Below are 13,562 nucleotides of genomic sequence, written 5' to 3' on the forward strand. Positions count from 1 at the left end.
TTTAATAAACGTTAAGTATCTCACTAAAATTAAAATTCCTATAGCAGGGGATGCCTAAAAACTGCCTTAAATCTTAGTGCAGTCTTCTGGGAAAATCAGGGTGCCAATCACATAAGCAGGACATGACATATCCGGGGTTGTTCTGTACACCAATGGTTTACAAATTCCTCCAGGTTGACAAATTCCATGTACATTTTCTGTCCCCTCAAAATAACTTAACACACAGCCATTAATGTCTAAACCGCTGGCAACAAAAGTGAGTACACCCCCTAAGTGAAAATGACCAAATTGGGCCCAAAGTGTCAATATTTTGTGTGGCCACCATCATTTTCCAGCACTGCCTTAATCCTCTTGGGGATGGAGTTTACCAGAGCTTCACAGGTTGCCACTGGAGTCCTCTTCCACTCCTCCATGACAACATCATGGAACCGGGTTGATGTTAGGGACCTTGCCCTCATCCACCTTCTGTTTGAGGATGACCCACAGATAGGGTTTAGGTCTGGAGACATGCTTGACCAGTCCTTCACCTTTACCCTCAGCTTCTTTAGCAAGGCATTGGTCGTCTTGGAGTGTTTGGGGTCATTTTTATGTTGGAATACTCCCCTGTGTCCCAGTCTCTGAAGGGAGGGGATCATGCTTTGCTTCAGTATGTCACAGTACATGTTGGTTCCCTCAATGAATTGTAGCTCCCCCAGCACTCATGCAGCCCCAGACCATGACACTCCCACCACCATGCTTGACTGTAGGCAAGACACACTTGTATTTGTACTCCTCACCTTGTTGCCGCCACACACGTTTGACACCCTCTGAACCAATTACGGTTATCTTGGTCTCATCAGACCACAGGACATGGTTCCAGTAATCCATGTCCTTAGTCTGCTTGTCTTCAGCAAGCTGTTTGCTGGCTTTCTTATGCATAATGTTTAGAAGAGGCTTCCTTCTGGGATGACAGCCATGCAGACCAATTTGACGCAGTGTACAGTGTATGGTCTAAGCACTGACAGGCTGACCCCCCCCACCCCATTCAACCTCTGCAGCAATGTTGGCAGCACTCATATGTCTCTTTCCTAAAGACAACCTCTGGATATGATGCTGAGCATGTGCACTCAACTTCTTTGGCCGACCAGGGCGAGGCCTGCTTGAGTGGAGCCTGCCTGTTAAACTGTATGGTCTTGCTCACCATGCTGAAGCTAAATTTCAGGGTCTTGGCAATCTTCTTATAGCCTAGGCCATCTTTATGTAGGGCAACAATTCTTTTTTTTTTAGATTCTCAGAGAGTTCTTTGCCATGAGGTGCCATGATGAACTTCCAGTAACCAGTATGAGAGAGTGAGAGTGATAACACCAAATTTAACACACCCGCTCCCTATTCACACCTGAGACCTTGTTACACTAATGAGTCACATGACACCGGGGAGGGAAAATGGCTGATTGGGCCCAATTTGGAAATTTTAACTTAGGGGTGTACTCACTTTTTTTGCCAGTGGTTTAGACATTAATGGCTGCTTGTTGAGTTATTTTGAGGGGACAGAAATTGTACACTGTTATACAAGCTGTACACTACTTTACATTTTAGAGTTGTCACATGAAAAGATATAATGAAATATTTACAAAAATGTGAGGGGTGTACTCACTTTTGTAAAATACTGTATATAACAATGGGTAGATTGGACAGGTATGCCTGGAGGGAACCCACTCCTCCTTAGAGGCACAGGGGCAAACTGCACACCCTGCACATAGCACAATGGCAGCGAAGGCGTCCAGTGAGTGTCTATGATCACTTTTTCAACTTTCTGGGATGTGAAAAAGGGACCTCTTTGTATGTAGGAAAAGGACACACCCCTGCCATGATACTTAATTACACAGATCATTGTTTAACCGATTGAGGACCGCCGCACGACGATATACGTTGACAAAATGGCACGGCTGGGCACAAGAGTGTACATGTACATCCCCTTTAAGATCCCAGCCATGGGTTGCGAGCGCAAAGCCAATGGCACGCTCACGACCCGGTCCTCCTCTCCGTAACCATCACCTCAGGAACAGCGGACCCGATTGCCGCCAGGTGTCCCGTGATTGGGTCACAGAGAGGAAGAACGGGGAGAGGTAAGTGTAAACAAACCTTCAACGTTCTTCATAGTGAGCCTGTCACTGATTGTCTGTTCCCTGTCATAGGGAACGACGATCAGTGATGTCACATGCCCAGCCACGACCCCCCACAGTAAGAACACTCCCTTAGTGCACACTTAACCCCTACAGCGCCCCCTTCTGGTTAACCCCTTCACTGACAGTGCCATTTTTACAGTAACCAGTGCATTTTTATAGCACTGTCCGCTGTAAAAATGACAATGGTCCCAAAATAGTGTCAAAAGTGTCCGATGTGTCCGCCATAATGTCGCAGTCACAATAAAAATCGCTGATCGCCACCATTACTAGAAAAAAAAATATTAATAAAAATGCAATAAAACTATCCCCTATTTGGTAGACGCTATACATTTTGTGAAAACCAAACAATAAATGCTTATTGCGATTTTATTTACCAAAAATATGTAGGAGAATACATATCGGTCTAAACTGAGGGAAATTTTTTTTTTTTTATATCGTGGAGGTAAGTATGACATGTTTGTTATTTAAAAATAAAAAACGGAAACCTTTAGTGTCAATTTAACTGACCAAAGGGTACTGTAGCAAAAAAGAGACATTCGTTTCTAGGGTTTGGAAATATTTTCAAGTACCGTATTTATCTTCCTATAGCGCACCGGCGTATAGCGCGCACCCATACTCTAGAAGGGAAATCTAGAAAGGAAATTCCTGAAAAAAAAAGAATTACTTACAGTTTGTCGGTGTCTTGCCCGACGTCCATCGGCGGCCTTGTCCGGTCCGGCGTCCATCTGCGGCCTCGGTGGTGTCCTCCCCGCTTCTCCCGCGCTGTCTCTGAGCTCTCCCACGCTGTCTCTGAGCACCGCCACCGACATATACCGAGCGCAGTACACTCGGGTACACTCAGAGACAGCGGATCGGCGTATAACTGATTTTAAGGGGAAAAAAGTGGGCGTTATACGCCGATAAATACGGTATATGTAAACTCAAAACAATGGCTGTCTTTTGTTTGCTTCCTTTTGGTCTGTCAAATTTACTTTTTGAATTATTTTGCTATATCTGTTCAATAAGTGCAACAAAAAAAAAGGTTTGGTCCTGTCAGAAATCTTATTAGCTATTAGTTTCCTGAGCTCACTGCCTATACTGAATTCTTATCAGTCATCATTATTTTTAGATCTTTCTTTGGACTACATCTCTCCACTGTATATAGAAGAGGACAGGGGTGTTCTGTTGCCCTGTTCTGGGTTGACAACACTAATCCCTCATAGACACAGTTGAGAGGTCATTGTCACTCCAGGAAAAAAAAAAGTGAGTTACTAGCGAGATCACCAGATGAAAATAAACAAAAAGAAAATGAATGCAAGCACCACACCTAAAGACTGGTGAGATAAAACATATGACATTTTTGTTCTTCGGCCCTAATTGTGAGTCTGGTGCAGGCTTGTAAGAGATAAATAGAAAACGGGAGTGAAAGGTCTTGTCTATAGTATATACATTTATACATACATACCTTTGGTATAGTATATCCCCAGAATGTGACATCTGTAGTTGTTTCGTGGGGAAGGTTGTTTGGTACAATATTGGCAAATCTTTGGATCTCATGAATGACAGCATCTGTATAGGGCATTTCTTTCCTGTGAGAACTTTGTGGTCTGGAGGAACCAATCACATTATCAATTTCCTTCTGGACATTCTCTGTTCAAAGAATACACACATCAGGAAATATAAATCTGTTATTTTTTGACCTTTCTATATTTGAGACAATGAGAGTGGCTCATCTACTACACATCTACTACAAAAAAAAATGTCCAATTGCTATATAATCTCCTTTAGGTTCATAAATATTTACTATACTAAAGGTTTTTATTGAAAATATAAAAAAGTTTTTCAGCATGGATACAGAGAAGGCAGTCTGTGAATACAACCAAAAAAAAAAGTGCATATTCGAGCCGACTTACATCAAGATGGCTAAAGTGTATCGATTATCATGCACAAAATCAATCATATGCCCGAAATCCATGGTAGAGAACAATCATGTATATTATAAGAGCAACATTAAACAACTGAAGCAAAAGAAAGAAAAAGAAAAACAAAGGGAACATGAAAATAAATAAAAGAAAAGAAACAAAATCTCAGGTCATTCAGTTAAACGTAGTAGAAACCAAGGATTCCATTTAGCATCGTAAATTGGAATAGTATCTCGAAGTGTATGATGAATTTTTTCAGTTAACATAATTTGGTCCACCCTCGCCAAAACCTGCGCGAGGGGGACCGTGCTAGACTTCCAGTGAAGAGCAACTGTCCAATGAACAGCCATACAAATAGTGTAAAACTGTTTCATAAGGGGTTTTGGAATATTGTGAATTCTCTCAAATGGCAGACAGTGAGGCCTCGTACAGACGACCGGACCTGTCCGATTAAAACGGTCCGCGGACCGTTTTCATCGGACATGTCCGCTGGGATCATTTTGTCTGATGGCTGTACACACCATCAGACCAAATTCCCCGCGGACAGGATACGCGGTGACGTGGCGGCGACGTTGCAGCGACGTGGCGGCGACGATGACACGGCGACGTACGCGACCCCGGAAGTTCAATGCTTCCACGTATGCGTCAAATCACTTTGACGCATGCAAGGGATTTCGGCCGAGCGGACATGTCCGATGAGTCGTACTGACGATCGGACATGTCCGACGGACATGGTTCCAGCGGACATGTTTCTTAGCATGCTAAGAAACATTTGTCCGCTGGAAACCTGTCCGCTAGGCCGGGAATCCGGTCCGGTCGGCCCTACACACGACCGAACATGTCCGCAGAAACTGGTTCGCGGACCAGTTTCAGCAGACATGTTCGGTCGTGTGTACGAGGCCTGAGTGTGTGTCAGAGCCATGCGCCTTCCCTGCCAATCTATCCATCAACTCCAGAATCTCCCTCTAAGTGGGCTGCAGCCTCTCACATTCCCAAAACTTGTGCAGAAAAGAACCATGATGGGGGCAGCCCTGAAAGCATAAGGAAGAACTTTGGGGGAAAATTCTACTCAATCTTAGAGGAGTAAGATACCAACGGGTGAATAATTTAATAGCAGTTTGCCTAATAGAAAGGGAGATAGTACATTTCCTCAGGTTCTGCCAATTAGTCTCCCAGTCTCTATATTCATAATCAAGGCTCAACTCTTGATCCCATTGCGTCATGTGTTTCAAAATGGAGCCACTCCCACCCCCCTCCATAGACTTATATAGCGCCGAGATCAAGCCCCTCTGCCTGGGGGAAGTGCTACAAAGGGTTAGTAAATTGCGTAGGAGTTTGTACATTCAATTTTTAATATGTTTTGCCAACTAGAGCTTGCCCTTTTTAAAAAATGCTACATCTACATGGAGTTCTTACTCTGAATTTCAGGGTATTTCATCATTAGGAGAAGTCCCCATCTCAGAGTGGTGGAAGTTGTCTCCATCCCAGCAGCGAACAAGTTACTTAGAAGTATGATTAGGTTATTGTCGTGAAAGTAATTACCAGCACCAGGCTTCTCCTAGAATGGAAAGTTCAACAATGTAATTATAATGACCATAAAGATAAATAAATATACAGTATATACATTTAAAGCTGAAGTTTATTCTGCATATTTTTTGCCTGCACAGATTCCCTGATTACATAACAAATTTGAGATCCAATGACATCATCACAGTGTCTACATGCTTCTCAATGTAATAAGAGCAGATCATGGCTGGTACAGTAGAAGAGATCGACTGGTAGCTTCCAAAAAACAGAGACCGAAGTCCTGATGTAATCAGTGGGCTGACACTTGGGGGGAATTATGCAAGCATCAACATGCCTTGGTGACTGGATGTCAGTCTGGAGGAGTGGGTGTTCATAGGCAGGCTACATTTGCATGCAGACCACCCTAAATAATGCACATTTGTGATGCCAAACCTCTATAATGGAAAGCACTAAAATCCAATAAATGAAATGGCAGGCCACAGACAGTCAGGCTGGGGTGGAAAGTGCTAGAGTATGCTGGACATTCTCCAAGCAGGCGGCTGCGGGTCCCGGGAAGGCCCACGATTGCGGTCAGCAAGGGCAGAACAGGGGAATGCCTTTGTAAACAAGGCATTCCCCTATTCTGCCTAGTGACACTGTCACTGATGACCATTCCCCGTGATCGGGAACGGTCATCAGTGATGTGTCACGTGTAGTCATGCCCCCTAACAGTAAGTCAAAACTCAGTCGCTCACTGCTGAACCCGCCAAATTTGTATCTTTAGCAAGTAATGATTGCTAGTTCCTTTGAAGAAGTACCAACACAAAGTTCCACACCTAGGGATTAGAGCTCTTATTCTCACCACCTATGGATCTGCAGACTTTGTTCCATTAGTCCTTGCATGGCATCGGTCATTTAAGCTCTCACTGCTTAAAATAACTGTCATTAGGCTCAGTTCACACAGATAACACACCAGGATAAGGGCCTGTGTCTAAGGGCTTTGGGCTTATAGCCAGTGTCATCTGTTTGACATCTGTTTGAGATGCTTCTGAGATTATTTAAAATGCATTAACATTTGCATTTGAGCTGCAGTTGACCTTTTTCTGATCTGATTTGAACTGGTTTAAATGGGTTTTGCATTCCAATAGACCTGTACCAGAATGTAAAACCAGCTTGAAGCAAACAAAGGCCCTTCAGCGCAGTTTTCAGTTTTCAGTTGAGTTGAACATTACAGAGTCATGGAAAAAATAAAGGCCCATATCCTTGTTTTAAAGCTTTGTAAATTTAGCTAATTCTGGCAAACAATTTGCATAGCTTTGTGAATCAAGTCCACTCTGCAGGCCATTTGAACCTATGATGAAAAATGTAAAATAGTCAGAGATTCCATTGAATAAATGAAATGCATTTCACCAGACACCTAAACAATGTCTAGGCCCCTTAACCCCCCTGGCGGTATGATTATTTAAGATTGTAGGTGCTGAAAGTGGTACAATTATTTTGCAAGGAAATTTGGTGTTTTATACTGTAGGCCTGTAATTTTTAGGAATAACTCACTTAAATATGACCAAACAAGAGTCTAGTAGGCATCCCGGGTATGATTTTTTTTTTTAAAACAAAATTATAAATTATATTATAATAAATAATTATAAATAATTATAACAAATAATAATATAATTATAATAAAAATTATTCAATAATGTAATCAACTCAAAATCAATGAAATTTGCTCAGTTGCAGAATTGTCGCTGTCATTACTTTTATTTTTTTATGATGAATTTCCGCACAAATCACTATCGCTCAATTCTGCAAGTGATTATAATTTATTATCGCTGTTTTCTAGCTGCTCTAAAACCATTTTTGACATAAATGGACACTTTTGGTTGCTATGGACAATCTACAGTTTGCAGGCAGAAAAAACAGTTTTTATGATACAAAAGAACATGTAGGGCACTGGGCAGACCAGTAGGGACAAGGGGGGTGTGTATTTTTTACATACAGTACTGTAATCTATACGATTACAGTATACTGTATGTAATGTGTTTGTATACTTTTTTAAATTTGGCGCCGTTCTCCACCCACCTGCGTCGTAACGTTGCAGGGAACGGAGATCGGCGGCACACGGGGACACTGTGTGAATCAAGCGAGGACCCGCTCGCTCACACAGCGGGGAGGCATCGCTGGATCCAGGGACAAGGTAAGTAAACCCTGCCTGTGGATGCTGCGAGGCGAGCCCGAGTCTGGCTCGGGGGTTACCGATCGCAGCACAAAAATGTAACCCCGAGCCAGACTCGGGAATACCGCCAGGAGGGTTAAAGGTCATTGGCCAGAGTATGAACAGGTCAGTGTGCCTGAGTGCTAACATATTTCCCATCATCAGGCTTTAATAAATCTGTAGGGAGGGTAAAATGGCAAAAGACATTGCCTTTTGGGGCACAGGCAGGAAAGATTATATTGTGACACTCTTATGCCGCGTACACACGACCGTTTTTCACGATGAGAAAAATTCAATTTTTTAAATTAGTCATTAAAAACGACCGTGTGTAGGCTCCAGAGCATTTTTCTGGACAAGAAAAATTGCCATTAAAAATTTAGAACCTGCTCTATTTTTCCTCGTTGTTTTTCTCGTCATGAAAAACGGTCGGGTGTAGGCTTTAACGACAGGGAAAAAAATGTGCATGATCAGAAGCAAGTTATGAGAAGGGAAATTTGCATCATGAGCCCAAAGGGTGGCGCCATTCGAATAGAACTTCCCCTTTATAGTGCCGTTGTATGTCACCGCGCTTTGCTCAAGCCTTTCTTTTCACGATCGTGTGTATGCAAGGCAGGCTTAACAAGAATCACGTTGAGAAAAACTTCGTTTTTTTCCATGACATAAAAAATGGTTGTGGGTACGCGGCATTAGATATTTTAATTATTACAGTAATCGGTCTATGAGAATTGCTGCAGCCTCTAAATATCAGACCATGATACAAATTATCTCAAATTTTGTAAGGCATCTCTTAAAAAAATGGAATGGGAATATAATTACCTCCTTAGGATGCCAAGCTATACAATCTATAGAACTACCATTATTAATGCTTGCCAGACAACACTGAGTGGTACAATACCTCTTGTTGTCTTATGAGAAATACATCGATTAAGCTTCTCGGGTCATTTCTGTCTAGCTGAGCTGCATGTTTCATGAAAGTACTTCTTAAGAAGGTCTGAAATTCAAAACCATTTTTAAAAATGGTTTTATGGTCCCCAGGTATCCATCTTATCACTTGTGGGTAACTGTTGTACAGCTAAAAGAAAGAAAGAAAACAGAATAATGATGTATGTACTGTAAATGCAGTGAAAAGTGGAAAACACATGTTATTTATTTATATGGGAAAACTTTAACTTCAGCTGCAGGCTGACCTGCTGATTGCCTGGCTTCTTTTGCTTTTTGAGTCGCTGAACAGATATAGCATGCAGGTTAGAAGTTTTAACTTTACCTGCCACTTGCTCCCTTCTTTCCTTCTCTTGCTGCTACCTTTGGCCTTGTGATTTTGATATTATCTGGCAAATCCTCTTAGAATGCTTTGGGACAGTCCTTTGGATTACAAATACTCTCACACTGAGAATAAGCACTCTAACTGAAGTTTAGGGGCCTTGTGACTGGCAAACTTTATATTTGTTGATCCTCTAGGCCAGGGGTAGGCAACCCTGGCACTCCGGCAGTAATGAAACTACAAATTCCATCACACCTCTGCCTCTAGGAGTCATGCCTATGATTGTCAGGGTCTTGCAATGCCTCATGGAACTTGTAGTTTCACCACAGTTGGAGGGCCGAGGTTGCCTACCCCTGCTTTAGGCAGTGGTGTAGATAGGGACAAAAGCACTAAGTAAGTAGTCTTCGTTAATGTGATGATTTCTGCTTCTGCTTTTGCTCTGATGTTTTAGTTGATAGAGTTGTTCCCTCTATTTAGCCTAGTGTGTTTGGGCCAGGCACTTCACAGGCAATTTTTGGCATCATGATGTGTCATATGAGGCATCACATGATGCAGCCAGAACATCCCAGGCAATACCCATAGGTCTCAATGGCTGAGAAAGAGCTGGTGCTGGAGCCGGAAAGGGAAGTTACTGTTATGCAGCTTTAGTGACCAATAGGAAGGTTAGGTAGAAGGGAGGGTTTGGACAGAGTATCAACATCCAAGGTCTGGTCAGAATTAGCCTACATAGTGCACAAATGTTAAGATACAAGCCAGAGGTCAGGGCAGGTAGCAGAAAAAGATATCCAGGAATCAGCCAGAGGTCAGAGGAGGAAGCAAACAAGGATAACCAGGAACAAGCCAAAGGTCAAGGAAGGCAGCAGATTCAGATAACCAGGAACAAGGAGGTTGGTGCACAAAAATCAGTGGATATGATGCAGGCTGGATAGTGGAAGACTTAAAAGGGAGCTTGGCAGCTAGTTTTAAAAAGTTTTGCTTGGACAGTAAGTTGGAAGCTGCAAATAAGGTGGGCAAGAGGAAGAACCTTGTTGGTTGGCTGCAGCTGATAGGGGGAGAAGGGAGTTCCTCAGATTGACTGCAGTCTGACAGAATGGAAGAGTAGCACTCTGATAGGTTATGGGCAGTCTAGAGAAGTACACTGCTCTGAATGGCTGTTACCTTTTAAGAGCAGAGTACCGCTCTGACTGGATTTAGTCGCCACACTCCATGTAAAACAGCAGCACAGTGACTAAGTGGTCAGCACATCTACCTAGCAACACTAGGGTTATTGGTTTGAATCCCAACCATGGCAATACCTGCATTGAGTTTGCATGTTCTCCCTGTGCCTTTATAGTTTTCTCACACACATTTCTGGTAGGTTAATTGGCTCCTGTCCCAATTGGCCTTAATGTGTATGAATGTGAGTTAGGGACCTTAGATTGTAAGGGACTGATGTGAATGTACAATATATATGAAAAGTGCTGGGTAAATTGATGCTACTATATAAGTACCTGTAATGCCTTGTACACACGGTCAGACTTTTGACTGTGCAAAAGTCCGCCGTGAGTCCGTCGGAAGTACGACGGAAAGAAAGAGAACAGATTCTCTATCTAAGGTCCGTCGGACTTCCGACAAAAAAGGTCCGATGGAGGCTACACACGGCCAGACTTTCCGAGAAAAAAAACCTGTCTGACTTTTTTTCTCAGAAAGTCCAGAAGTATGTACGAGGCATTATAAATAATACCTGGCATTGTGCACATCCATAGAGTCAGATGCAGTGATAGAGTGTGGAAGGTAAGTAATGTTGACACTAGGGCAATTTAAAAAACAAAAGACAGGTGCCATAGATTCTCCTTAATTAGAACCAAACAGTAAAAAGGGTTTACCATGACCATGGGGCTTCCAATGAGCCTTGAGTTTTCCATCATCATGCTCATTAGCCTTTTAAAGATTGGATCTTCAAAATCATAGCGATGGCCGAGCATTATAGACACTATTATGTTGGCTACAGCAGAATTCATGATCATGGCATTGTTAAATGGTTTGCCTACAATAAAAGAAACAGTGTTAGAAAAAAAGAATAGAAGGCTTTCTAAACCCTTGGCTTTCCTGATGACATGGTAACACGAAACGTGCGTCGAGGCGCCTGATCACGCAAGATCAACGCACTTCCGGTCCCGCTGGCTCTCTGGATCCGAGAGGTGGAACGCACGCCACCTTGCGAGCTTCCTCAGCGTGGAAACCGTCTCTCCACTAAATATACAACGCTGACTAGCCTCAGTGCCGGGGAAAGGCACCAACAAAAGTAAGGGGCCACTTGGCGCAATCTTATTTTATACATTTTTTTTAAAAAGATATTAACCTATGGCGTTTTTTTCTTTCTTCTGACTTACTTTATGTTATGGAGTCTGGTGGAAACAAGTGATTAAGAGCCGCGCATGGAAACCATGGCTTATGCCATATGCTGTTATTGACCTCTTTTTAACTAAATAGGTCAACATCTTGTGGTAAGGTGCCATCCTTGAGCACATTTGTGGTGATTGTTCCATTTTTGGTGGAGGTGGAAACTTCTATTAGTGGATTGGAATTATTCTTCGAGCACAAGTTTATCAACAGCACTTTATGAATGGACTTTTTTGCACAATATTCATTTTATTTATAATTTGAAACCTCCTAAGTGGGGGTCATTCACTGTTTTCCTAAAAGATATGTAATTATTTGGAATGAAAAGTTACAACTTGACATTTTAGAAAATATCTGAATTAAAGTGAATCTAAATCCAATTTTAATTTTTAATTTTTAGAGTGGGTAAGTGTTAGGTTTAAAAGGCTGTTATGTCCCCATTTGTGAAATTCACGTTCTCTGTTTTTCCTGGAGACCATTGTAACAGGAAATGAAAGGGTGGAAATCCAAGATTTTGAGTTGTCACTAGAACAACAATAGAGGGGAAATCTTCCAGTGAGGACACTTGTCCAAGTGACAACGCTCAAGAGCAAAATGTCAAAAGAAAAGTTATATCTCCCCAACTGGATAGCAAAAAAGCTGTCTCGCAAAACTAGCAGTTAGAGAGTTGAGACAAACTTTTTGGGGTCATGGGGTGTTCTTTTAGAGGGTATTTATTAGGCACCTTTCTATGCATCTTTTCCCCCGAGAAAGACAAGCTGTAACTTGACAAAACGTTGGTTTAATAAAGCAACCATTACACTATTACATTTCTTCTATGGAAGTCCTACGGGTGCCCAACTATATTCTAATAGATAATGACATATATACAAACCTTTAAATGATTTAAACGTATTCACTAATGCATCACATTCTTCATGAATCTTGTCCTCCAAAGATGTCTTCCCCATTCCAAAGTCTCTCAGAGTTGAAATGGTAAACCGTCTCATTGCTTTCCAATTGTCTCCACGTGAAAATAATATACCTACAGTAGAGACATTCAATATGTCACTGTGTTAGTAGTTAGCTGTCATATTCAGTTTAAACTCAATAACTGATATATTTATGTACTGAAAAATAAAAAAAAGAAAGTCAAAATCCCCAAAAATACATCATAAAAAATGTCACTGCTGCTACAATAATTAGGATGCCAAAGTAATATAACAGATACGTAAATAAAGTGATGCAGCGCTGTGATCACTAATTATGTAAAAAAATTCACAAAACACATATGTGCAAAATATATATAGTCCACAATTTTTAAATATTAAATAGCACCCAGTGCCAAATGTGAAGCAGTTCCAATTACATCTGTATATACTTAATTGAAAATATATATCACCGTGTGTTCATGTGCTCACAATCCTTCTCCCCCAACAGGTCGGCACTTACCAGGTATCCATACTTTCTTAAGTAAGATCGGCATTATGTGCTCTTTGTTAAAACCACTGCTTGTAATTGAATTCAGCAATTCAAGGTACCATCCTCCAAAGTGGCTCTCACAGTACATAAAAGGAATAAAAGGCTCCAATAGTATAAACCAACCCTTTATTAAAAAAAAAAAATACTCAAAAACAAGAGAAGAATAGGCTTTAAAACAAAATCCCACAACAGGTAACATGTAGTAGCTATAAGCTATACTACAAGTGGGCTTTTTCTCAGTGTGTTAGCGTTACTCCCGATGTTGATACATCTGTCATTTCCAGAACACGTCACATCGGGTGGGACCACACAGGTCACTTTCTGTTACTGTTCAGTCACACCTCGATGCATTTTGGCAGTATGACTTTGTTTAGGGGGTGGCTGGTTTGCATGGCAACATTATACTTATACCCAACCTCATCCCAGAAGTACATTTTTTTTTGTGTCCTTGCAGGAAATTTATGTTACTTTTTTTCTACACAGAGACAAAAAAAAATAGATTTCTTTGTGTCCTTGCACAGATCTACAGAAATTTCACTCACATTCCTGCACGTGGTGTGAACAAGTCTATGCAAGTCAAATCTTGGCATTTTTTCCATCTGTTTTATACATGTATGGTGTGAACAAGGCCTTAAAGGGGAAATGCACAAACTACAGCTTATCCAGAATGCCGC

The 13,562-nt window shown here is 41.7% G+C and overlaps 1 protein-coding gene across 1 annotated transcript in view; it reads right to left on the reverse strand.

The window, feature by feature from the left end:
* Positions 1 to 13,562, reverse strand: part of LOC120936165 (cytochrome P450 2K6-like) — a 41,746-nt gene that overhangs the window by 7,346 nt on the left and 20,838 nt on the right. Inside the window, exons 4-8 of the mRNA XM_040348317.1 lie at positions 12,302 to 12,451; positions 10,911 to 11,071; positions 8,680 to 8,856; positions 5,483 to 5,624; positions 3,610 to 3,794 (exon numbers count right to left, since the gene is read on the reverse strand). Of these exons, the coding sequence (XP_040204251.1) occupies positions 3,610 to 3,794; positions 5,483 to 5,624; positions 8,680 to 8,856; positions 10,911 to 11,071; positions 12,302 to 12,451 (815 nt within the window). The remainder of the gene's footprint in view (positions 1 to 3,609; positions 3,795 to 5,482; positions 5,625 to 8,679; positions 8,857 to 10,910; positions 11,072 to 12,301; positions 12,452 to 13,562) is intronic.

Source organism: Rana temporaria, chromosome 4 (assembly GCF_905171775.1).
Source record: "Rana temporaria chromosome 4, aRanTem1.1, whole genome shotgun sequence".
In the NCBI taxonomy this organism is placed as follows: domain Eukaryota; kingdom Metazoa; phylum Chordata; class Amphibia; order Anura; family Ranidae; genus Rana; species Rana temporaria.